Source organism: Notamacropus eugenii, chromosome 7, assembly GCF_028372415.1.
Source record: "Notamacropus eugenii isolate mMacEug1 chromosome 7, mMacEug1.pri_v2, whole genome shotgun sequence".
Taxonomy (NCBI): domain Eukaryota; kingdom Metazoa; phylum Chordata; class Mammalia; order Diprotodontia; family Macropodidae; genus Notamacropus; species Notamacropus eugenii.
Window position 1 is genome coordinate 156041436 of NC_092878.1, and position 26340 is coordinate 156067775.

At 38.5% G+C, this 26340-nt stretch overlaps 1 protein-coding gene across 2 annotated transcripts; it reads left to right on the forward strand.

The window, feature by feature from the left end:
• The first annotated feature begins 1832 nt into the window (after positions 1-1832).
• Positions 1833-25468, forward strand: LOC140514330 (sulfotransferase 1 family member D1-like). 2 transcript variants are annotated; one of them, XM_072624533.1, is made up of 8 exons: positions 1833-2346; positions 10089-10243; positions 13989-14114; positions 15943-16040; positions 19036-19162; positions 21695-21789; positions 23118-23298; positions 24932-25468. In XM_072624533.1, the coding sequence occupies exons 2-8, from the start codon at positions 10099-10101 to the stop codon at positions 25042-25044; spliced, it is 885 nt and encodes a 294-aa protein (XP_072480634.1). In that variant the 5' UTR covers positions 1833-2346; positions 10089-10098; the 3' UTR covers positions 25045-25468. The 2 variants fall into 2 exon arrangements, with proteins under 2 accessions (XP_072480634.1, XP_072480635.1); XM_072624534.1 differs by lacking the exon at positions 1833-2346 and adding an exon at positions 8052-8245.
• Positions 25469-26340: the final 872 nt, after the last annotated feature.

Consider the following 26340-nt stretch of genomic DNA (forward strand, 5'->3'; position numbering starts at 1 on the left):
CTATGACAGTTGCTCGCAAGTATTTTATTTTTCCAATTACATGTAAAGATAGTTTTCAACATTCATTTTTATAAGATTTTGAGTTCCAGATTTTTCTTCCTCCCTCTTTTCCCACCTCCCCAAGACAGCAAGCAATCTGATATAGGTTATACATGTGTGCAATCACGTTCAATATATTTCCACTTTAGTCATATTGTGAAAGAAAAAAAAACAAAAGGGAAAAGCCATCAAAAAATCAAAAATAGAATGCTTTGATTTGCATTCAGACTGCACAGCTCTTTCTCTGGATGTGGATAACTTTTCCATCATAAGTTTTGGAATTTTCTCAGATCATTGTGTTGCTGAGAACTAAGTCTATCAGAGTTCATCATCATACAATGTTACAATGTTCTGCTGGTTCTGCTTACTTCATTCAGCATCAGTTCATGTCATTCTTTCTAAGTTTTTCTGAATTCTGTCTTCTCATCATTTCTTACAGCACACACTTTATTTCTCATTCCTGACAGTTATGACACAGTGTGTAGAGCATTGGACATGGAGTGAGAAAGAACTGAGTCTTTCCTCCATTCCAGACACTTACTATCTGTTTGACCCGGGGCAAGTTACTAAACTGCTTCCCTCAGTTTTCTCATTAACAAAAGAGGGGATAATAATGGCATCTATTTCTCAGGGCTGTTCTAAAATCAAATGAGATCATGATTATAAAGTACTTAGCACAACATTTGGCATAGTAAGTACTGTATAAATATTTTGTTATTTAGTCATTTTTTCAGTCATGTCCAACTCTCTATGACCCCCTTTGGGATTTCCTTGGCAAAGATACTGGAATGGTTTGTCATTTCCTCCACCAGATCATTTTATAGATGAGGAAACTGAGGCAAACAGGGTAAAGTGACTTGCCCAGAGTCACACATCTAGTATGCATCTGAGGCTAGATTTGAAATCAGGTCTATTAAGTTCTCTCTATGTGCAATGCACCATACTAATTCTGGAGATACAAACAGAAAAGACAGTCTCTGCTTTCAAGGAGCTCCCATTCTATGGGAGAGAAAACATATATGGAACATTTCAGATACAAGTCAGATGGAAAGCCCATGGTCCTTAGGCTACAGCTACAAAGAAGATGTTAATGTTTCTTCTTTAAAGTCATTTCCATTGATAAAATTATATCATTTTCCAGTGTTAAACCATTTGATGACACTTTGATAGTCCTTGGTGACAAGGACTTTCTTTTCTGAGTCTTCAGGAACTTTGGCTACATCACTTACAGGAGCAGTTGCCAAGCTGCATCTCCATTGGGGTTGCTTCCTGTGTTTGAAGACACTCAGCTAGGTGGCACTGCAGTGGATAGAGTGCTGGGCTTGGAATCAGGGAGACTCATCTTCCTGAGTTTAATCTGGCCTCAGACATTTACTAACTGTGTGACCCTGAACAAGTCACTTAACCCTGTTTGCCTCAGTTCCTCATCTATGAAAAATGGGTTGGAGAAAACAATGGCAAACCACTCCAGTATCTTTCCCAAGAAAACACCAAAAGAGGTCACAACAGTCAGACATAAAACAACTAAACAACAACAATAACAGCCATATATATATATACATATATATAATATACGTATATATACGTATATATATATATGGTAAACTCTAAAATTCACTTCTTTCCATATAGAATGAGGGTGCCAGAAAGTTTACTAAAAGTCAAAGTTGGCAATCCTTGGAGTGGATAGGGTTAACCCACTGAACACTTTAGGAAGCAAGCATGTCTGATTCTCCAAACTGGTTTGGCTAAAAGCTAAGCTTTGTTACAAGGAAAAATTATTGTATTTTCTTAATATGATCTTAATTTTCTTAGTATTCACGTCATACCAGTGCCTAGCTCCATGTCCACTATTAGCTGCACTTACTGACTTGGCCAAGCCACTGTGTGTGCCATTAATAATATGTATCTGATTTTTTTTACCTCTGTTTTACAGCACCATAGTCATCAGTGACATCCTCCCTCTGGGGAGGAGCTGAGAGGGCTTAGTCCATTCTTTATCGAATATATATTTATTCACACCTGATCCAGCTGCTGAGTCTGACAGATTTCCTCTGGCTCCCTTCCATCCTGTCCCCCACCAAGACAAAATACACCTGCAACTAAGCCTTCCTGGCTTAGAATAACAACCACCAAGACGCCTGGTCAGGTCACATTTTTGAATGTCCTGTTCCCCTTGTCTTATTGCCTTTTTTAAGAACATTGAAAGAATTCATCTAAGTTGACTAGGTTACTGGAGCTGAATTATTTTCCAAATCAGGCAAAGAAAACCTGGATTTCTGAGTTTTCGGGAGAGGCGAGGAACAGGTAAGGAACATTATCCTCTATTCATAATGACCTTGCTTGGGTGAATCAAAAATTCAGAGAACCAAAAAAACTGAAGGTTGAACAGAGTGTAGAGGAAGGTGTGGTTAGTATTTGAGAAAACTTCCTTATTAGCCCTAAGTCTGCTGCCCTCATGTGCCCTCCACATGTGTGCCCTCAGAAGAGTAACTCTGGGTGAGCTAGCTCATTATAAAATTAGCGAAGCTCCTAGCTGAGACAATCTCTGGGATTCCTTCCAACTCTGAAGTACTCTGCTGTGCTGTCAGACATGGAAAAAAAAGTTTGAATGCATCATTGTGATGTAGACCCTATACCGTAGAGTGACAGAGATGGGTTCTTTCCCCCTAAACAATACAGGTGAAATTTGAGGGGACTCAGGTCTAAGATGCTAACGTATGGACTTGAAATGTGTTTTTAGTTAGATTAAACTTGAGATGAAGGCAGTCCCATATAACATTTTTGAAGCTGAGTAAGATAAAAATAAGAAATTTCAAGTTGTTAGGTGTGAATTCTTCCTCTGGCTAAACCCTAATCCTCTCTCAGTATATCCAATATCGGTCAGTTGTAACTTCTCATATAACAGTCCAAGTAATTAAGAGCCCTATACAGGAAAGAGTTCCTTGGGAAAGGGGATGTCAGTTATGTGATTCCTTTACTGGGCTGTCTTAAATGAGTTTCTTTTCCTGGTGGCCGCAGCATCAACTTTCACAAATGTACTTTTCGCATTTTACTTTTTGATAAATGAACTCATTATTTGACTGTTATCATGTTGGATTTTTAATGCATTTATCCCTTTTTAAATGTTAACAGGAAATCATGAGGTCACATGAACTAACCTCTCGACATCAGAAGGCAGGCATTAATTAAGCTCAGCTCTGGGAAGGAGTTCAGTTGTTTCAGTCATGTCTGACTCCTCATGACCCATTTGGGGTTTTATTGGCAGATACTAGAGTGGTTTTCCATTTTCTTTTCCAGCTTATTTGATAGACCAGGAAACTAAAGCAAACAGGATTAAGTGACCTGTCCAGGGTATGGACCCTAGTATGTGTCTGAAGCCAGATTTGAACTCAGGAAGATGAATCTTCCTAACTCTAGGTTTGGTGCTCTATCCATTATGCCACCTAGCTGTCTGCTCTGAGAAGGAAAGGAAGGGCACTTGGGGTAGGGAGGTGGAGCAATTCAGGGACTACTGCAGAGCAGAAGTGGCTGGCCAAAAATTGAGCTTACCTGTATATGGAGAAAGGAAAGGAAAATCCAGTCAGAACCTGTCCTGCCCCCACTAGGGTTCACCAGACCCAACAACACTACCATCTTGGATCATAGTCTTTTATGTGACCATAGTCTGTTGTCATTCCTCATTCTCACTGTGACCGCTAATCCCTCCACCCCTCAGTTTATCCCCATGTCTTCACTTCTACACTCTCCTCCCTCCCCCACATTGACTCCTTGGTAAACCAGTTTCTCCTTATCTTGAGTCCCTTACCTCTTTATTCTAGAGATCTTCCCCTGCCAAGCATTAGTCTTGGATCACTCCCATCATGCACTGCCTTTGCTCCTACTCATGTGCTGCTAAACAAAACTGGAAAAAAATCACAAAACTATCTCAACTGGGCCCCCCTTTGAAGCAAGGCAACCTTGTAATACCAACCTAATTGCACCAAATGGATAATTCAACTTATATCATCACCCTTTCATCTTTCCTCAAATCCCCCATGACTCTCCTTCCCACACACTCTCAGTGAAGAACTTTGATTCATATTTCACTGAAAAATGAGAATATTTGCCAAGAGCTCCCCCTTTTCCTCTCTTCCTCATCTCAGAGCTACATATTGTCCACCACTTTCTCCTCCTTTACTCCTGTCTCATGTGGAGAAGGATCACTTCTCCTTACCAAGACAAACTCCTCTAGGCACAAAAGTGATCCTATTCTATCACATCTTCCAATCTCTCCCTATTATCCCCACTCTCTCACTAACCTTCAATCCCTCCCTTTTTACTGGCTGCTTCCCTCCTGCCTACAAATATGCCTGTATCTCCCCCTTCCTCACAAAACCCTCACTTGATTCCTCCATCTCTGCTAGCTACCAACCTATATCTCTCCTTTTCATGTCTAAACTCCTTGAGAAGATTGTCTATAATAGAAGCCTCCCCTTTCTCTCCTCTCACTCTCTTCTTAACCCCTCATAACCTAGGTCTGACCTCATCGCTCAGCCAAAATTGCTCTCTCCAAAGTTACCAATGATGTCATTGCCAAGTCCAATGGCCTTTTCTCATCCCTCATTCTTTTTACCCTCTTTGCAGCCTTTGACATTGCCCTCTTGTCCTCAATAGTCTTCTTCTCTCTGGATCATTGTGACACTGCTCTCACCTGCTTCTCCTCCTGTATGACCACTCTTCTGTCTCCTTTGCCTGCTTTTCATCCAGGTCATGCCCACTACTCATGGGGGTTCCCCAAAGCTCTATCTGAAACTTTTTTTCTCCCTCAATACCCTTCTGCTTGGTGATCTCATTAGCTTCCTTCAGGTGCGCTGCCCAAAGGAATATAAATTTTGATCACTGAAACCTAGGAAGATATCTTTGGGTTTATGGGCTAGATTTCTTTTTTATGGACCGTGCCTTAAACCCAAATCACTATGGCTCTCATTGATTAGCCAACAATGGGTACCAGCCCAAGCCTCACTTGGTCATTGTCTGGATTCTGATGGCTCAGAGCGAGCGTAAATAGCAATTGTTTCTGTTTTGGTCTGAAATTCCTGAGGGTTTTTAACTAGGTCAAAGATTCCATTCTTTGCCTCATTTTTATCTCAGCTTCATCACTGAATGGGCATTGCCTCAGACAAACTGAGACCTGGGAAAGACCTTAACTTAAAAAGACCAAGGCCTCCCACCACATCTGGGTCCCTCTCCAGTTATCCCGATCTACATCTGGCCACTGAATCCAGATGGCTCCTGAGGAGAAAGTGAAGCTGGTGACTTTGCACAGCCCTTCCTCACTTAAATTCACTTCACTTGCAAATCACGACATCACCTTCCTGATGTCACAGTCCTCTTCGACAATGAAGGATGGACAGCAACAACCTGCAAGGGTCAAAGTTAGACTTGTTGAGTGGGAATATGGGAGGTAGATGAAAAGATTATGTTGGAGATATGAGATAGATACTGGTAGGGATCAAAAGGTCTGAGTCTGAGTGTTCAATGTTCTTTTGTTCCCCATGCTCCTTATAACATCACCTTATACAGAACTACTAATTTGGTTCAGGAGGGAAGTAATAATAGATAGAGGGACAGACAAATAGTAATTATATACATGCACATATATACATATATATTATATATGCATGTTATATATACACATATGTTCTATATACATATATGCATATACATACATATATATACATATGCACACACATATATACATACATAATTATGTATATATTTACTTTTACTCTATAACAAAATGTGGAAGAGTTGGTTAAAATTAATCTCAAAAATTTCAGATACTCAGCAAGCAAGAAAAGTGCCACAGTAGATGTTGCAATTTCCTAACTACCGTCAGTCAATCAACATTTATCAAGGCCCTACTATGCACCAGGCATTATGCCAAATGCTGAATGTTTGAGATTTTTTAAATGATAAAAGTAAGTGATGACTGCAAAGAAATAAAATGAATATGTTTATATAGAGAGAGAGATAGCAAAAAGAAGAAAATAAAGGATGTACATGCACACGAATAAAGATTCAAACTCTTTGATTCTCAAATTCTTTGCTAACTAAGATTCTCCCTGAAAGAAAATCTAATGAGCAAGTGAAAGGCTGTTTGTCCACACTGTCAGCAGCAGCAGTAATATATGATCTCATAGATGTCTTCAATTCCTCCCGAGTTTTGTGCTGGTAGATGGTATCTATGGAAATAAGAGACCCTGGGGAAGCCAGTTGGACAGAAGTCTAGTTAACTCTTCCATTGGCAAGCATCTGTACCTAGCACTGATGAAGCAGATGCCTCAGTAGCCACAAGAATCCTACGGTGTGTCTATATTGCATGAATTGTCAGAGAATTACAAGATACTGATGGTACCAGAAACAGTAATGGATCTAGATTTTGGAAAACCTGGACTCTTACTTGCTAGCTGTATGACTTTATCATATGGCATTTATTATAATAGCACCTCAAAGTTTGCAAATCACTTGACTAAGTTGTCTCATTCTATCTTCCCAAGAATCCTGGGAGGTAGGTGCTATTGCTATACACCTCTTAGAGATGAGACAATTGAGACTGAGAGAGGTAAATGACTTGCCCAAGATCACACAGCTAGCGTATGCCTAAAGCAATATTCTAACTCAAATCTTCCTGATTCCAAAGAAAATATCCTGTGCATTTCTCCTCTTCGCTGCCTTCTTAATTTCTCCATCTACAAAATCAGAAGCAACGGGAATTATGGAAAGAGCACTGGATTTGAAAATAGGGGAGCTGAATTCCACCCCAGACACCTGTACTTACATAACACTGGGCAAGTCCATCTATTTATAGAGAAGGATGCTGGGCAAGTCTATGTATTGATAAGATCAGGATGATACTTGCACTAACTTCTACACCGGGTGGCTTACTAAATAACAATAACAGCTTGCGTTGATGAAGTGCTTTAAGATTTTCAAAGCCCTTTACAAGTATTATCTCATTTGATCCTCACAATCACCATGGGAGGTAAGTGCTATTATTACCCCCTTTTACAGATGAGAAAATTGAGACAGACAGAAGTGACGTGACTTGCCCAGGTTAACTCAACTAGTAACTGTTTAAGGCCAAATTTGAACTCAGGTCTTCTGAGTCCTATATGTTATCCAGGTAGATAGGTGGTAAAATGGATAAAGTGCTGTATTTGGAGTTAAAAAGACCTGAGTTCCAATTAAGCCTCAGACACTTACTAGCGGTGTGACCCTGGGCAAGTCACTTAACCCTGTTTGACTCAGTTTTCTCCTCTGTAAAATGAGCTCGAGAAAGAAATGGCAAACCACTCCAGTATCTCGGCCAAGAAAACCCCAAAGGGGTCACGAAGAGTTGGACGTGAATAAATAGTGGAACAGAAAGTTGCAGTCAGGCTGATCTTTGATTGATTGAAAGAAAACATTACTAAGCAGTATAGTTATCCAAAAGTCAAATGTGCAGGTACAATGCAAAATAAGAAAAATCTGACTGGTTGGAGGCAATGGGCAGCCATGAAGTTAGTTTGGGTAATTGCTTGAATTAATTCAGTTAATTAATAGCCCAAGTTATATAATTCAGGCACAGATGGAGCTTGACTGTTTCTGAATTTCTTTCTACCCATAAAATTTTATGATTCTGTGATCTGGGGTAGACTACCTTTATCTATTAAATAGAGATGAAAACAATATTTTTTCCTTTCTACCTCTGAAGGTTGGTTATAAGAATCAAGTTAATTCATATTTCTAAAGGTGTACTGTTTTCCAACATATAGCATTATTATTTTAATTCATTATTAATAATGATGAGAGTTAAAATTTAAAGTTAAGCATGAAATAATCCTGTGGATAAGGACTTTCTTTATCTTATCATACGAAAGGGCAGTAGAATTGCATGCTATGCTTTAGTTAACCCCTGCTAATGGGTTAATCACATCTTTCAGGGGACTGGTTGTTTTTCCAAAAGGTTAGAAACATCCTCTGGAGGAAATTCTATTCCCAGAGACCTTGGTTACAGAAGTAAACAGTAGGGGCCCAATGGAAACTGTTAACAGGTTGTCTGTGATTCAAGCTTACTCTTTGCAAGGATCGCTGACGTAGGAATTTGTAAGGTACTCAGGGCAGAGTAAATTGAATGATCTTGGCTCTGATACTTGATTTCTAAAATCTCTGGAGTTTAAAGGTAAGTGAAATTTGCATCTAATAAGATACATTTTGGGCATTTCTTGCATATAAGAATATTTTGGTTCTAAAGAATTATGATTTTGCTATATGATATAAACCAACTCAATGCACTCTGGGATTCTGCCAAGAAAACCCCAAAGGGGTCACAAAGATTGGACAATTAAAAAACAACTGAACAGTGATGGCAAATCTCTGACTCCAGGCCCAGTTCTCTATACACTGTGCCTACTAGCTGCCCAATTCGATGCTACTACCCTTGAATTACATTTTTTTAAAATGATCATATTTACTGCTAATTTCATTTAAGTTTTAACAGGTTTAAGCTTTAGGAGAAATGGCATTGTTTTCACAGCCTCAATCTGTACAACTAGTTATAAGACCACAGAAGAAACCTTACTTTTATTCCCTCCTTTTACAGATGAGGAAACTGAGGCAGACAGAGTTTTGTTTTTTTTTTAAATCATTTGCCGGTCATCACACATCTAATGATCCTGGGTTCTCTGGCTCCAAAGCCAATACTTTCCCCACTACACCATAATGTCTATCATTGAGTATGTTTTGTAAGGTCATTTAAAGTAATGTTAGGCATAGTGAGATAGAACTTAGGGATAGTTTTCCCACCAACACATAACAACCACGCAGAGTCCCAAAATGCAGCAAAGTCAGCACTGACAGTGGGAAGATGTCTGAAAGAATCCTCCCTAAAATAAATAAATAATAATAAATAATAAATTCAGAAAAAAAATGACTGACCAGTTAGTTATTCAATCAACAAGCATCCATTAAACATCCTCCGTGTGTCGTCCAGGTCTGAATTAGTCTGAATAAAGAATCCTGTAGGTAGCCACAAGTATTCAATACACACCATTTGAAGTTATAATTCTTTAAAATATGGTTATTGGCTCAAGTCAATTGAAACAGGCAAAAGGAATTGAAATAACATTACTACTACACGGGATTCACACTCATAAGTACCCAGCTGACTAAATAAATGTGTTAATTAATTGGTTTATTAGTATTTTAACAAAAGCTAAAAACTTAGACTATTGAAGGTACTTTAATGGAGGTTTAAGACAGTTGCTTCATTTTTTTATATCCTTGTTTTTGTTCCCATTTGTTTTTCCTGGTAAAACTTTAAACTTAGATTCTAATCCTGTAATTAAATTAATTTTTAAAAGGGGGGATTAATCTCCAGGACCTCATGCTGATAAAATCTGGTTGAATGTCACAAAGAAAAACTGATGCACTCAGTCCAATATTATTCAATTTTCATGTATGTAAAATCAGCTATTTAATTCGCTATATCTCAACTTTTATATACATAAAGGAGAACATGGTACAAAAGTTCTCTGACCTTTATAACTTCTCTGAATTATTCTACATCAGCTAATCAGTCGACAAACATTTGTATGCCAACCAGTGTGGTAATCAAAGGGATTACAAGGGAAGGAGATGGTATTACTGAAGATCTTGCAAACAGTTTGTCAAATTTGACCTCTGGGAGTTCTTTCAAATGCCAGATTCTTTGTATCATCTCCACAGTGGTGATGCTAGAAGTCAACACTGTTGTCTACTCAATAATCAGATTGGATCAGGTTTTTACTATATGTTGTTTAATAACTGTAGCTGAATAAAATTGTTTTTAACTAGAGTGCCACCATGTGTAGTTTATAGTTTAATTAACCAAAAAAAAGGATTATACATATATATATATACACACACACACAAATATATGTATAAATATGTTTGTATGTATATCAAGTGATAGTGTCAAAAATAAAGATTTCATAAATTCTGCCAATATTCATGGGGGTATTCCATCTTTTTGTTTTAAAAACCAGTCTCTGAAAAATGGACAAAAACGATATGTTCAGACGAGAATTAGTGGATGTTCATGGAGTACCCCTCTTCTGGACCATTGCAGAAGAATGGTCCAAGATAGAAGGATTTGAGGCCAGACCAGACGACCTTCTCATCTCCACCTATCCCAAATCTGGTGAGTTCAATCACTTCGCTAGGACAATTACAAGATATTTACAAAGACAAGGTGCTGCTGTGGTTGGAGAGCTGGCTTCCAAATCAGAAAGATTCTTCCTGTCACATCTTGCTCATAGCTCTCCAAAGTGTAGCTGGAATCTGATTAAAATAGATTTTCTATCTGATTTTTATGTGTTAATGTGTTAATTTAAATATAGATATATGTATGTATCTATATCTCTGTGTGTGTAAGTTGCTGTAAATCAATACGCAGCCCACTGGGATCCTCATGTATGATTCAGGAGCTGTTTCTATTTCAGTTTGACCCCACTGATCTAGGCAACTATTTAATGGTTTTCCTAAAGCTCAGATCTCACCATGTCATCTCCTTATTCAATAAACACCCATGACTCCCAACAACTTCCAGGCATTCAAAGCCCTTCATAACTTAGCTGCCTACTAGACATCCAGTCTTCTTCCACCTTACTTCTGAATATGTACTCTTTGATCCAGTGACACTGGCCTCCTGGCTTTCCCATCAAAAAGATGCTCCATTTCTCAGTTATTAGGATTTTCTCTGGCTCTCCCCCATGGCTGGAATGCTCTCCCTCCTCTTCTCTATCTGACAGCTTCCCTGGCTTCTCTTAAGTACCAACTAAAATCCCATTTTTTACAAGAAACCTTTCTCAACCCCTCTTATTCTAGTGTCATCTCCCTCTTAATTATTTCCTTATTTATCCTGAACATAGCTTATTTGTTTGCTTGTTGTCTCCCCCATTGTATTGTGAGCTCCTCGAGGACAGGGACTGTCTTCTGTTTCTTTTTTATCTCCAGTACTTAGTACAGGATCTGGAACAAAGGAGGCTCTCAATAAAGGTTGATTGATTGATTGAGGATGGTAAGTTGCAGAGAAGATGATGATCTATATTGAATGAGGAAGTTTCCTCCCCTGGGATTTCAATCCTTATTCCTATCCCTTATATGCTAGCATCCAAACTGGTGAGAAATAACTCATTCAGGCTGAGAAGGGGTGAAGATATAAGATAAATAAGCTTATTACACAACTACAGTGGTGGGTGTCTCATTGGATAGACATACCTCTATAGAAACAAAAGCAAGGCTAGATACCTATGTCCAATGGCAAATTCCTTCCCTGTCTCTTTATTGTCTGGGTAATATAGGGTGCACAACTTTCCACTATATCTACTGCATAGTTCCCCTTGTCCCCTTGTCATGTCCCCTTCCGCTACATATATGATATGGTCATTAAAATGACCCTTCAGTCCTCCCAGAGGAGGAGAGGTTAATATTCGTAAGCTTGTTATGCATGAGCATTCCAAACAAAACTTAACTTTTACTCTATATAGCTGACTTCTACCCTCAAAACAAGATAAAAACGAGTTGGAACTTTGCTTTGCCCTAGACATAGTTCCTTTGTTATGTCTCCCATTCTGCTGAAGGTTATTCTGAATTTAGGGAAACAAATTTCTCTGTTATATCTCTGAATTTCCCTCTTTTTCTGCTAGAAGATAATCTAGTACTAATCTGTGTTGATAGTGTGTTCTACATTCAATTTATTTTCCTGCATTTGCTGTAAGTCAAAAGACTTTCTGGTATGTGTTAATCCCCCAGATTTCATAAGTCATATATCACATAATTTTGGTGGAAACAAAAGTTTTCATCATTCCTTACAAAATCACTTTTCCACAAATGGCCAAATGGCACCCACTCAAATTTGATGAATCGTTCCTTTTAAAAATTGAGGGGTTCTTAACATTTTTGTGACATAGACTCCTTTGGCAGTCTTATAAAATTTAGGGACACCTCTGCAGAATAATTTTTTTTAATAACTAAGGGAAATGTTAGTTTTCAGTTCAAGGTTAATGAAAATAAAGGTATTATTTTTCCCCATCCAGAAATCTATTCACAAAATAGGGTCCATGGACCTCTGGTTAAGAACCCCTCTATAAGTCTAACTCTTGAGGTAAGTAAAATAGACTAAGCCTTCTTGGTTGAAGACCATTAAATTCTAAACCCTTTCTATGCTTTTCAGTCAAAACCGCAATGTCATACACAAATATCTCACAAGCAAGGGCTTCATCCTAATTAGTCCAAATGGATTACTAATTGGTTTGTATTTAGTTAGCAAATCAGAATGGTTTTTTCTCTGCAATGCGAATAACTTGTCTCCCCAGTATTGGATACTTCATTTGATTGTGAATGGCCTTAACTGATTTGTCTATGTTCTGTCAGAGCAACTTGACAAATTCCAGACCAACCAGATCTGTGATCTCAACGATGTAGTCAAATGATCACTGTATCTGAAGTCAGCCAATCTGAATTCACACCCTAGCTCTCCTCACCTTGGACAGATCACTTTACCTGCCTGTGCCTCAGTTTCAGGGGTGGAACCAAAAACTCACTTATGCCCCTTGCACCTAAATTTATTATCCCTTTATATATGTCTCTCACAGCTCCTCCTCCAGGGCTTTTCAGTCTCCTTTTCTGGAACAATCAATCAGCAAACTTTTCTTCTAGATGACATGGTGGCTTCTAGATAGCCAGACTGGAATCAAAAAAAGCTGAGTTTGAATCCAGCATTAGATGCTTATTACGTGTAAATAGGATGCAATGGATAGGGCACTGGGTCTGGAATCAGGAAGACTCATTAGATCCCTTTGAAATATTTCACCAGCTCCCTTTTCTCTCCCCTTTAATGCTCACTTTAACCAGATTTTACCTGGTTACAAATCTTATGGTGTTGGGCATACAGTAGAGCTTCCCCTCGGTAATAGAGCCTATCTATCCTGAGTAATTGTGAGGACATTGACGAAATAATGGACATAAAACATTACATAAATATTGTTGTCCCACACCACACTCTTCAAGGAATTGACTGCTTTTCTCACTCACCTTGACAGATTGTAAGCTCTTTAGGAGTAAGGATTTCCAAATACCTGGCTCATAATAGTCACCTGAGATCTTAATGATTGATTCTTATGTTTTCCATAATTTGTCTTCTAATCTGTCTATGGTATGACATTTTATATCTAAGATGTATCCATTTGGAGCTTAGCTTGGTATATGGTGCAAGGCATTGATGTAAACCTAATTTGTACCAGACTGCCTCCAGTGTTCTCTGAAATTTTTGTCAAATACTGAGTTTTTACTTCTTAAGTTGTGGTCTTTGGGCTTATCATACACTAGGTTAGGTTACTTTGTTTGTTTGCTTCTATGTCTTGTGAATCTAATCTGTTCCACTGATTGACCTTTCTTTTCCTTAATCAGGACCAAAATATTTTGATGATTTCTACTTGTAGAATAGTTTGAGATCTGTCACTCTTAGGACCAATTCTTTCCCACTTTTTATTTTCCCATAACTTTATCAAGTAATTTTTCCTCATCATAATAATAGCTAATATTTATATGGCATTTACCATGTGCCAGGCATTGTGCTAAGCATTTTACAATTTTATCTAATTTGATCTTCAAAATGATCCTGGGAGTGGGTACTCTTGTTATCCTTATTTTACAGATGAAGAAACTGAGGCAAACGGAGATTAATTGACATACAGCAAGTATGTCAATTTGAACACAGGTCCTCCTAACTCAAGGACCAGTGTTCTGTCCAATGAGCCACTTAGCTGCCTTCAGCTCCCTTGTATGAAAATGCTTTTTAAAAAATAGTCATGCTTCCATAAAACTAAAATTGAGGTCTTTTCCTTAATTTAATGAATTTAATTTCTGTAATTTATTTTTTTCAGGTACCACTTGGGTCAGCGAAATCTTGGATCTGATCTATAATAATGGGGATGCAGAGAAATGCAAGCGAGATGTTATATTCAATCGGGTCCCTTTCATGGAACTGATAATGCCTGGATATGTAAATGGTATTTCCAACAAATGTGTCTTTACCTTAGAAGAAATCTACATTCCCATACTCTTTCCATTATCTCTAGAGCTGACATTATGAAAAGTTATAGCGAAAAAAATCCACAAGGCTTAAAAAAAAACATAGAAAGCTAATCAAATGTTATCTGAGCAAATAACAAATTAAAATAGTCTGATCATTAGATAATAGCAGTGAACTCCCTCCTTTCACCCTGCAACCTCTTGGTAGTTAAAGGGGGCAGTAAGAAGAGAAGCGGGAAACATTATTTCACAGGTCAAGAAACTCATCATTTGCTAAGTTCAGATCCAAAGATTTTTAGAGCTTTGATCATATCCTAAATGAAAATCTTGATTGTACTTATCAAACATTCCATAGATTTGTTATAGTAGAAAGCACTCTCCCCAACAAAAGAAGAACCCAAGTCAAATCTTTATTTCTCAGCAAACCCTTCTCATATAACAACATCCTTCCTCTTGCCTTTGTTAGCTACGTTGAACCATCACTGATTAAGGCTCTCTCTCCACTGAAGTAAATCCCAGTCTTCCTGACCTTTCCTGATGCTATCAAAGTTTGTCCCATGGCCTATTTTCCAGTTAAATAACACAAAGGATAAAGCACTAGACTTAACATGGGAACACTGAATTAAAGCCTATCTCAGATACTTTCAAGTCTTGACATCTTTCAGCTTCAATTTCCTCATCTATAGAAGTAGGCATTTATTTCCTTCCTTCCTCCCCTGATGAAAATCAGCTCTAAGGGGATACCAGGTGACACAGTGGATAGAGCACTACTGGGCCTGGAGTCAGGAGGACCTGACTTCAAATCTGGCCTCAGACACTTACGAGTTGTGTGAACCTGGGCAAGTCACTTAATACTGATTGCCTTTTAAAAAAATCAGCTCTAAATCTAAACTGAGACTTTGGCATTTGCCTGCAGCATGGAAAGCTTAAATGATTTGCTCATGGTTACACAACTTATACATACATACATACATACATACATACATACATACATATATATATATATATTATACACACATATATGTCTTTATTAGGCAGGACTTGAATCTAGCTCTATAGCTCTTCCTGACTCTAAGTCTGGCTCCCTACCCAACTGAAACACTGCACCTCCCATATCATTATGCTTCTTTAACTTCTTACTCTCCTCTTTGTTCCTATGGCACAGACACTTTTACTGGCCAGATCAGCTCTACACAACCTTAACAGCCCACATCAAGAAATAAAAATGTTGAAATAGTGCCATCAGCTTCCCAGGAAGGTTTGGTCCCAGCATGTCCATACAAATGTAGCCAAATGATGCCACACATGTCCTATGAAAGCTTTAGGTAGAAAAGGCACACTGCTCCAGGGTAGGGAACTTGCAAGCTTGAGGCTACATGGGGCCTTCTAGGTCCTTGGGGGTGGTCTTTTGACTGAGTCCAAGTTTTACAAATCCTTTTATTAAGAATTGGGATCTCAGTTTCTCTCTAACATGGGAGTATTTTATCTCTGTATTCCATAAACCAAATGACCTCCATGTTGATTCCAGCTCAAACCTATGAATTGATTTCAAGAAACTCAGAGAAATTTGGTACAGCAAGACATGGTTTTACAGAATTAAGCTTAGTCTCTTCTTTTTTAAGAAAAAGAAGGGGAAGAAAACATTGACCATACCATAAAATTAAATTTATGTGATATATCAATTACATAATGAACTTTAACTAAGAAAGAATATGTTAATGATGACTCAGACCACAGAAACTCCCCTACCATGATGAGGCAGAATTAACCTTTGCCAATCTTGGTTATTTCTTTCCACATTTACAGGCATAGAGCAATTGGAAGCATTGGAGTCCCCACGCTTGGTGAAAACCCACCTGCCTGTAGAACTCCTTCCTTCTTCTCTGTGGAAGAATGACTGCAAGGTAACCAATTCTAAAAGGAAGGAGGAGGTTGAAGGGGGAGACTGGCCTTCTCCAGCCTTCTCCAGGACTTCTATCTTCCATTAGCGGGAGAGGTATTTGTTTCCCAGGGAGGAAAAAATTAGACAAAATCTTGTCCATAGGAACCCCATGCTGCTACTCAGAGATTTGCAGAATCAGAGGTATAGAATTTTAATAATGGCTATCATGTTATTTAGCACTTTATATACAAATAAGTTTATATTTATATAAAACACTTTACCAATACCATCTCATTTTGTCCTCACAATCAGAGGTAGGTCTTATTATTATCCCCATTTTGTCAATGAGGAAACTGAGTGAGAGGTTAGATGACTTGGCTAGGGTCACACAGCTAGGAAATGTCTGAGTTTGGATTTGAACTCAGACATTCCTGACTCTAGGTCTAGTGCTTTATCTACTGGGCCATCACTCTGCTTTCCTTCCTAAGGATTCTCCCACAATAACATTATGTGTCTACATATATGTGTGTGTGTGTGTGTGTGTGTGTGTGTGTGTGACATAATAGAGGAGCATAATGCAGTGGGGAAAAGTTGTCACATCAAATCAACTAGTACTTATGAAGGTTATTTCTTCCCCAAAGAAGATAAGTTCCTTTAAGATAAGATTTTATTTCTTATTGCCTTGCCGTTTTTTGTATCCCTACTGCCTGACACATAGTAGATACATGAGAAATATATGAATGAATGAATTGAACAGAACCTATTCAGCAGCAATGATCCCTCACTGGAAAGTCCCTTGATCCCCCTGGCTATTGGGCACTCTTACTAGTCATCCCCCACACACCGGAAGAATTGATATTCCTAAAGCACAGGTCTAAGCAGGTCACTCCCCATTAAAGGAGCTTATAGGACTCCCATTGGACTCTAGAATGAATACAAATTGCTCTACTTGACCTTTGAAGCCTTTCAAAAACTATCTCCAGCCCACTTTCTCAGTCATAGCACAAATAAGGCTCCTTCATGCCCTGAACTCAGATCCTCCTGATTCCAATGCCAGTGTTCTGTCCACTGCACCACCTCGTTGCCCCACATAGTGGAAACTTAATAATACTTGTTGAATAGATGAATAAATGGCTTTAAAACTTCATATAGTAGACAATGTTCATGATTTAGTAAGTAAAATATAATGAACACAGCATTTTATTTGATGAGAATAATGCTTTAATATCACTCTTTTGATGTAATGAGAACACTCTTCATTGAAGCAAGTGGGAGTGAGCTAAGCTCCCCTGAGCCCTCTCCAGGGACACTTCTGGCCCACCTAAAGGACCTGGTCTTTGAGATGGTGATGCAACCCCCTCAACTCAACAGTTTTTATTTAAAGGGAGGTATAACTTCTGCCCTCAATCCCTACTTCCCACAGGAAGACCTAGAGAGAGTTCTAGGGCACACATTCTTTCAGGAAAACAAAAAGTAGAGAGTGAAAGCAGAAGTTATCTCACTTTTCAGTTCCACCCTAAATGTCCCCATGGGGGTTGTGCTCTTGCCAGAGCCGATGGGGAAAGAAGACCTGGCAAACCCTATTACATCAAAATCTTAACACTGAGTCATTGCAATCATCAATAAATTGAGTTTATTATACTGTACTTAGATTTAAATGATGTAAAGGATAATGTGCTAGATCTGGAGTCACGGAGATTTGAGTTCCAATCCTCCCTCAAATGCTAGCTGTTTGACCCTTGGCAAGTCACTTAACCTTTGTCTTCAAATCTGTCAAATGAGAAGAAGAAGAATGCCTACCTCACAGATTTATTGCAAGAAATTAATGAGATACTATCCATAAAGAGCTTTGCAAACTTTTGAGAGTAATAGTAAAATAGAAATCCCTGCTTTCATTCTCCAGCAGGGGAGTGGGAGTGGGAATGATATGTAAGGAAAAACTAAATATTTCATTTTCAAAACACGAAGTCTCCCCACTCCACGGAATGACAGCTCTTTTGTAGTAGGAGAAAAGTACTGTCATAGAATCACAAAATCACAGGATGGGAAGGAACTTTAGTCAACTGATCCACTCCTGTCCTAAAGCATGATCCTTATTTATAACATTCCAACTACGCACATGTTCCAGAAGTATGTTGGGGTCTTTTTAATGGAATCTCTGGTGTTAGGCTTGCTTTCTTGTGATTGGGTTGTTTCCCCTAAAGATGGAGTGCAGAAAAAGATTCTAATTGAAGATTAAAGTTCAACTGGATTTTGGTTTGCTGAGATTTTTTCATAGTAGGACATTTGCATTTTTGATGACATAATTTCTTCCTTGTTAGAAGACATACATGCAGTGGTGTGCTGGTGGATGTTTAACAACTGAACCCTAAAGCACAACTAGGTGGCTCAGTGGATAGGGAGCTGGGTCTAGAGTCAGGCCTGAGTTCAAATTCTGCCCTAGACACTTCCAAGCTATGTGATTCTAGGCAAATGACCCAACCCTGTTTGCTTCAGTTTTCTCATCTGTAAAATGAACTGGAGAAGTAAATGGCAAACCACTCCCCTATCTTTGCCAAGAAAACCCCAGATGGGGTCACAAAGAGTTGGACATGGCTTAACAACGGAACAACCCTCAGAGGGAAAAAAATGTAGGCTGGGCATTTTTGAGTTTAATTAATCTACATTATCAGCATTTTCTCCATCACTTCCTTAATTATAGACAATCAACAAAACAATAAGTCAAGCCCTAATTTGTAGCCTTTGCCAATATTTGAGGTATAAAAGCTCACACTGACAATTTAAATCAGTTCTTTCAAGCCAATTTGAGACCTGAAAGTGGTGCCCTCTCCTATCTATGCTGTGCTAATGCACAGCTAGGGCGGTCCTATGTCAGAGGACAGATGTGGAAGCCTAGATTTGAAAGTAGAAAAGGGAAACATCTGTTCTAATAGCACAAATGTATGTTACTGAAGTCACTTATCTTCTTTTTAAAGAATAGTCATAGAATTCCACAAATCTCCCATCTCTTCCCGCAGATGATCTACGTGGCACGAAACGCTAAGGATGTGGCTGTCTCTTATTATCATTTCTACCGGATGTCAAAGATGCACCCAGAGCCTGGCACCTGGGAGGAGTTTCTGGAGACTTTCATGGCTGGAAAGGGTAAGCTCAGAACTTAAAAACCAGAAGTGTGCTAGAACACACTATGCTTGATAATTGAGTGACTGAATAAGGAGACATGGCATTCATGGTGAATCAAAACATTGATTGAGGTCTCTTTCTCCATTTCTTATTCTCTTAGACACCTGGTGGCATAGTGAATAGAATGCTGGATATGGAGTTAGGAAGACTTGAGTTCGAATCCATGCCCAGACACTGAGTAACCTTAAGAGGTTACTTGACCTCTGTCTGCCTCAATTTCCTCACTTGTAAAAGAGGGCTAAATAAAAGCACCTCCTTCCCATGGTTGTCATGAAAATGTTTTTTCAAAGATAACATATGTAAACTGCTTTGCAAACCTTAAAGTCCTATGTAGACACTCTCATTATCATTATTGTAATTTATTATTGTTATTACAAAAATTAAGAAAAAAACAGAGGTGAGGTGAACGTGACAAAAAATTAACATTTTATGGTGTCTCTTCCAGTGGAATAGGTGTTATAAATAATTAGAACTTATAGATGACTTTTTTCAGGATAATTTGTCAAAATTCATTCTCATTATCCTTGTGCAGGCCCTGATCTTATACCTGAAATGTTTCAGAACCCTCTGAATTTATCTTCCTGTCTCCAACATACACCTTATCAAATCTACCAAATTTTGAAAAATTTGCTCTTGTTTAAAAAGGATAAAGTGGAGATTTCTTGGTCTGGTATAAGGGAGGGACTACACTGATTATCTTACCTGCTTAAAAGTAATTACATGACCTTAACAAATTATGTTGTAGTTCAGTTGTTTCCATTCATGTAGAACTCCATGTGACCCCATTGGGGTTGCCTTGACAAAGATGTATGCCACTAGAGATGTATGCCACTTCCTTCTCCAGCTCATCTTACAGATGAGGAAACTGAGTCAAACAGTTAAGTGACTTGTCCAGAGTCACTTCAGCAGGAAGATGGGCCTTCCTGACTCCAAGCCCTTCACTCTCATACACTGCATCACCACCTCACTGTCCCCAACAAATTAGGTTTGAATCAGAATGGACTGTGATCAAAACTTGTACATCTCCTTCAATCTCTCAAAACTACTGAGTGAGAGATTGGCCACACCCTAAGGAATCTGTATGAAAGGAAAAAATTATCTCAGAACCTGTGATTCAAAGGGTCTGGATTCAAGAGGTATCCCAATGGGATTTCACTCTCACATAATGGAGTTGAACAGGCCCTTCATAGAGTTGAACAGGTCCTTCACCCTGATTTTGGTTGTCAATTGAAAAGATGTTCTTATCTAACAAAGGCAATTACTTTTAATTAAATGGGAGAGTCTTATCTTCACACTGGCATTCAAGGCACTGCACAACCTGCGCTAGACTATCACTCCAGTCTTCAATTTTCTCCTCCAACAAAAATGTATCTAATTTCCTCCCAAACCTATTTTAGACAGTTCTACCTTTTTACTTTTGCTGATGATATTCTACCTGCCTAACATGCCCATCCCCATCTTCTCTTATGATTTAAATTCTGCTTGTCCTTCAAGGTTCTGCTGAAGTCCCAACTTCTTGCATAGTCTCATAGATCCAGAGCTGGAAAGGACTAAAGAAGGATTCCAGTCCAACTCTTCCATTTTAAAAATAAAAAAAACCTGAGCCCCAGAGAGGTAAATAGTTTGGCCAAAGTCACAAAGTAGGCAAGTGGAGGAAGAAGGATTTGAACCCAGATCCTCTCATTTCAGAGCCAGGGTTGATCCCCAATTCAGCATGAGTTATTCAGATCTCTTCCTTGAATTTCTATTTTATGTATAGTTTCTACAAGACATTGAGCACTTCCACTTCCTCACTTTGTAATATGACCCATCTTTTTTGTGTAGATGGCCTTTAATTTGTAAGCACCTTGAGCAAGGTCTGTTTTGTTTTTTCTTTATAGAGTGTCTTTTTTTATTCCCAGAACATAGTGGTCTAATTGTATGGGTGTGTGTGCGTTTGTCCTTCATTATCAAAGAAGACCACGCCATCAGAAAAATAATGACATGACTTGCACTTGGCTTTGTTTTGAGTGAGGGAGGGCTGTGCACACAGGTCACCAGCCTCACTTCTCCTCCAGAGCCATCTGAATCTAGTGACCAGATATTCATCAGGATGACTGGAGATGACCCAGGATGAGGCAACTGGGGTTAAGTGACTTGCCCAAGGTCACACAGCTAGTGAGTGTCAAGTGTCTGAGATGAGATTTGAACTCAGGTCCTCCTGACTCCTGCACTGGTGCTCTATCCGCTGCACCACCTAGCTGCCCCAATTGTATAGGTACTCAGCATATTTTATCATCACAGCAGAATATAAGTTCCTTGAAGGCAGGTTCCTTGCTGTTTTTTTTCTTTTGTATCCGTAAAATTTAGCAGAGTTTTCAACAAAGTTGGCATTTAATAAATGCTCCTTGGATTAAAATGGATAAGATGATAACAGTGACAATAACAAGAAATGTAGGTGATTTTCTTATAAATCTTTCTTTTTCCCTGAATGTCTTATCTTTTGTAACATAGTGAGTTTCGGCTCCTGGTATGACCATGTGAAGGGCTGGTGGGAGAAGAAGAAGGACTACCGTATCCTCTACCTCTTCTACGAAGATATGAAGGAGGTGAGAGAGAGAGAGAACTCTCTTTCACATGAAAGAAACTCTACCTCCCTTCCACCCTTGAAATTCTCTTCATTCACTTAATTATTTAAAACACGGCTGTCCTATAGTCACTCTATCTTCTTCTAACAAAGCATCTCACATTCATCTTGTGAAGATGAAGAGAAATTAATTAGATGAGAATACAATTAGATGGATTCAAAACTGGTTGGATGGCCAGACTCATAGTTATTGTGAATGATTCCATGTCAAAGGCTATTTCACATTTTTAGCAATGACTCACATAAAGGCAGAGTTGTCATTCTCCTCCAATTTGCAGATGACTCAAAGTTGGGAGAGATCATTAACTCACTGGATAACAGAGTCAGGACCCCAAAGGGCTTTTACAGGCTGGCATATTGTCCTGGTTTTAACAAGGGATGAATGTCAAATCTGATGTTTGAATACAAAAAGAAATCAGCTTTCCATCTAAGAGATGGGGAGGCATGATTAGATAAGGTTGTATCTTTCTTGAGATCTTCTCAAGCTGTTTTATGAAGAAAACGTCCTTACTCCTTTATTTTTGCTGCTCTACATTCATCTTGTGGTGATGTTCTATGTGTTTGTGGAAGAAATGTGGAGATCTTGGAAATTTCTGACCTACTCCATCATCTTCCCAGAATGCCATAGAAAGTAATTTTTCTTTAAAAAAAAAAGTTGACAGATTTTAGTGGACCATGACGTCAATATGAGTCAGAGGTTTTGTGACACCCAAAAAAGCCAATAGTATCTTGGGTTTCATTCAGGGAAGCATAGCTTCTAGAAGTAGGAAAGTGCTAGTACAAATGTATTCTGCCCTCACCAGCCTTCACGTGGAGTACTGTCCTCCATTTTGGAAGGATTTTGATAAACTGGAGAATATCCAAAGTAAGTAGCCAGGATGGTAGAGTCTCAAACCCATAATAATCCACTGAAGCAACAGGATAGATTAGAGAAGAAAAGACTTGGAAGGAATTGACAGCTGTCTTCAAGTATTTGTAGGGTTGTCATTTAGAAGAGGGTTTACGCATGTTCTGTTGGTCCAAGAAAACACAAGAAGAAGCAAGAAATGGACAGCATAAAGAAAGTAATTTAGGTATGATGTCAGGAAAACACTTCCTCAAAGTAAGATCTGCCCCAAAGTGGAATAAGTTGCCTAGAAAGGTGGTGGGTTCTCTTCTTTGGAGATCCTCAGACAGCTGTATAGCCATTTTTTGGCCATGTTATAATGGGGGATTTCTTCCAAGTATGAGTCGAACTACCTAACCATTGAAATCTCAGCTTTATTATTCTATGATTCCATGATTCTCTAGGACCCAAAACGTGAACTACTAAAAATACTGAAGTTTCTGGAAAAGGATTTGCCAGAAGAGATTGTGAATAAAATCCTCTATCACACCTCCTTCGCTATCATGAAAGAGAACCCAGCAACCAATTATACTGTGAAGACAGGAGAAGAAATGGACCACAGCATATCTCCCTTTATGAGAAAGGGTGAGAATCTTACAGGAGAACTCATACTTGAAAATGTGTTGGAAGAGATCTGAAAGCTCATCTAGTCCCACCCCCAAATTCCATGAGATTAAATGACCTACTAATGGCAGGAGTAGGAGAAGGGAAATAGTAACCATGAGTGGTTTTTTGTTGTTGTTCAGTCATGTCTGACTCTTCATGACGCCATTTGGGATCTTCTTGGAAAAGATACTAGAATGGTTTGCCATTTCCTTCTCCAGCTCATTTTACAGTTGAAGAAACTGAAGCAAACAGGGTTAAGTGACTTGCCCAGGATCACACAGCCAATAAGTGTCTGAGGCTGGATTTCAACTCAGGTTTTCCTGATTCCATGCCTGGTGCTCTATCCACTATACCACCTAACTGCCAACAGTCCATTTAGAAAAGCAACAAGGTGAGGGCAAAAAGAAAAATACAATTTCAGGGCAATATTCTGTAGAAAACATCTTTACTGCCTAACTGGATGGGAAGTTTTGAGGTAAGAAGTTTCCCTTAGCATTCAAAGCAAGTCTCCTAACCAATGTCTTCCCTGGAATCCTTTACTGAACCAAGACAGCTTGGGCTACTGGAATGACTTAGGTTTCCTCACACAGGAAAGCATCAGTAATTGTAAGAGAAACAGAATCAAGGATAGCTGGAGTGTGTGTATTTCCCTGAGCAGCTTCCTCATTGATAAAATGAATAGGTTAAACCAGATGATCACCAAGGAACCGTCTGGCTCTAAAACTCTATTGTATATAATCAGCACACTTTGAGTAAAAGTTGTGAATGACTAGATGGTTGAAGTGATGTGGGACTTAGAGTGTCTGCCGAAGTTTGGCCTAGCTCAGCACTTAATTTGAGACTTAAAACTGTACTAAGACTTTGGGAACACCCTGTAAGTATTAAATGCTATTACTACAGTTATTTAAGATTCAAGAAAAGATTGAAGGGATTCTTGGTGCAGTGGACAGAGTACTGGGCTTGGAATCAGGAAGATTCATCTTCCTGAGTTCAAATCTGGCCTCAGACACTTACTAGCTATGTGACCCTGGGCAAATCACTTAACCCTGTTTGCCTCAGTTTCTTCATCTGTAAAATGAGCTAGGGAAAGAAATGGCAAATCAATCCAGCTTCTTTCCCAAAAAGCAAAAAACTTAAAATTGGATCAGAAAGACTTAGGCAGGATTGAAATGACTGAAAAATAACAACAAATAAGAGAAATTTTGATGATAATCAAGTACTCTCTAGGGCAGCTGGGTTACCTTCTTTAGAAGGCATATTTTATCCTCTGTCATTCTAAAGGATTTGGGTGGAAATCTTTCTGAATTCTTCATCTTCAGACTTTGGACTGAATAAAATTAGCAAGAAAATGAAACTGTTCAGTTTTTGAATCACAGAGTCTTTTCCTGGATGGTTCAAGAGCTATTTAACCTACGATAATGTTAGAAAAGCCGCCAGAAGTACATACCTGGAGAAACTAAAGAAATTTGAGAAACTTGAGGAGGAGAACGTGTGAAGCATAGCTCTGAAATCAAAATACAAGGTTTGGGCCAAGATTTGGAAAACAGACTAAAAATGGCTTAATGGAAGAGTGGTACAATAGGTTAATACTCTATCCTTTCTTTTCTACCAGGGATTTCAGGTGACTGGAAGAATCAGTTCACAGTGGCCCAGTATGAGAGATTCGAAAAACATTATAACCAGCAAATGGAAGGAACCACACTGAAGTTTCGAGCAGAGATCTGAGGAATGTCTCCCTTTCCTCCAAAGCTCTAAAATGCTTTGCAGAGGGAAAACAGTCATCAAACACTTAGTGAAAATATACATAGGCTATGAGCTTCTACAATTGTCTAACTTAGTAATTTGCATATATATGCATATATATGTATATGTATATATGTACTGCTGAGAAAAGTCCTAAAGCTGTACAAAAGAGGATGTTAAAAATGATTGTCCAAGATTTCCTAATCAATTGCCTGTTTAAATTATCTTAAAGAATTAAATCATGAAATGAGATAAGAATTTTAAAAGCATGCAATTACACCTTTTCTTATCATACAGAGTTGTAACTAGAGTTGGACAGGTAGAGCTTTGTCCAAGAACGATGAAATTTAGAAGGTCTAAAACTTTTTAAATGATGATTTTAAAAGATTATAAAGTTTTGAAATTTGATTTGTGTTATTTTTGATAGCTTGTGGACTCCAGTAGAATTAAAATGTGCCTCATTAACAAAGATTACTAGTTCAAAGTGGAAGTTACCAGAAGATAGAATATGTGTTCCAAATGAATTCCTCCCTACCCTGGTCAAAGCAGCCACCTAAATACATCCTACAACCTGTACTCAAAAAACTCCGTGTCCTTGCATCTCTCCTACTCAACTGACTTTGTTTTAATTATCTCCTGTATTGTTTTTACATCATGTATTATAAAGTTAATTTGAGCATTTTGATCTGCTTACCTCAGATATCAATATCAGATATTATAGCTCTGTGATGCCATGTTTCTTCATGATTTGAATATCTAGGTAATAGAAAGGCTTAGGTTATGGGTTCTTTGTGAAAGAAAATCTCAGCATGAGGCTTTGAGATCTATTAGACCTAGAAACTACCTTCATCAAAATCTGTTCCATAATTCCTCACTGTCTCCTTCCATGAGAACTGGGATGTGCCAAGTCAATGCTAAGTTTTTAACTGAGTCTACACAAGGGAAGAAATACATAGATCCACCCTCAGGTGGCCCAATAACCTATATTTCAGCTAATCAAGATAAGTGCATCATAGTCTTAGAACAGTGTTTTGGTAATTACTCTCTCCAATGGATATGTTTTATGTAATGATGATGTAAATTAACATCAAGAAAAGTAACAAATATAGTGAACATATGATGAAAGTGGCAAGACTCACTTGTCCCCTTCTCATAATACATCTTTCAGAAATTATTTTGTGAACCTTTGTCATCACCTTTAACCAAATTAGCTAATATTTACTGAGCAACTATATTGTGTGTGCTGTACCTGGTCCTCTGTTAGGTACTACGTGAGAT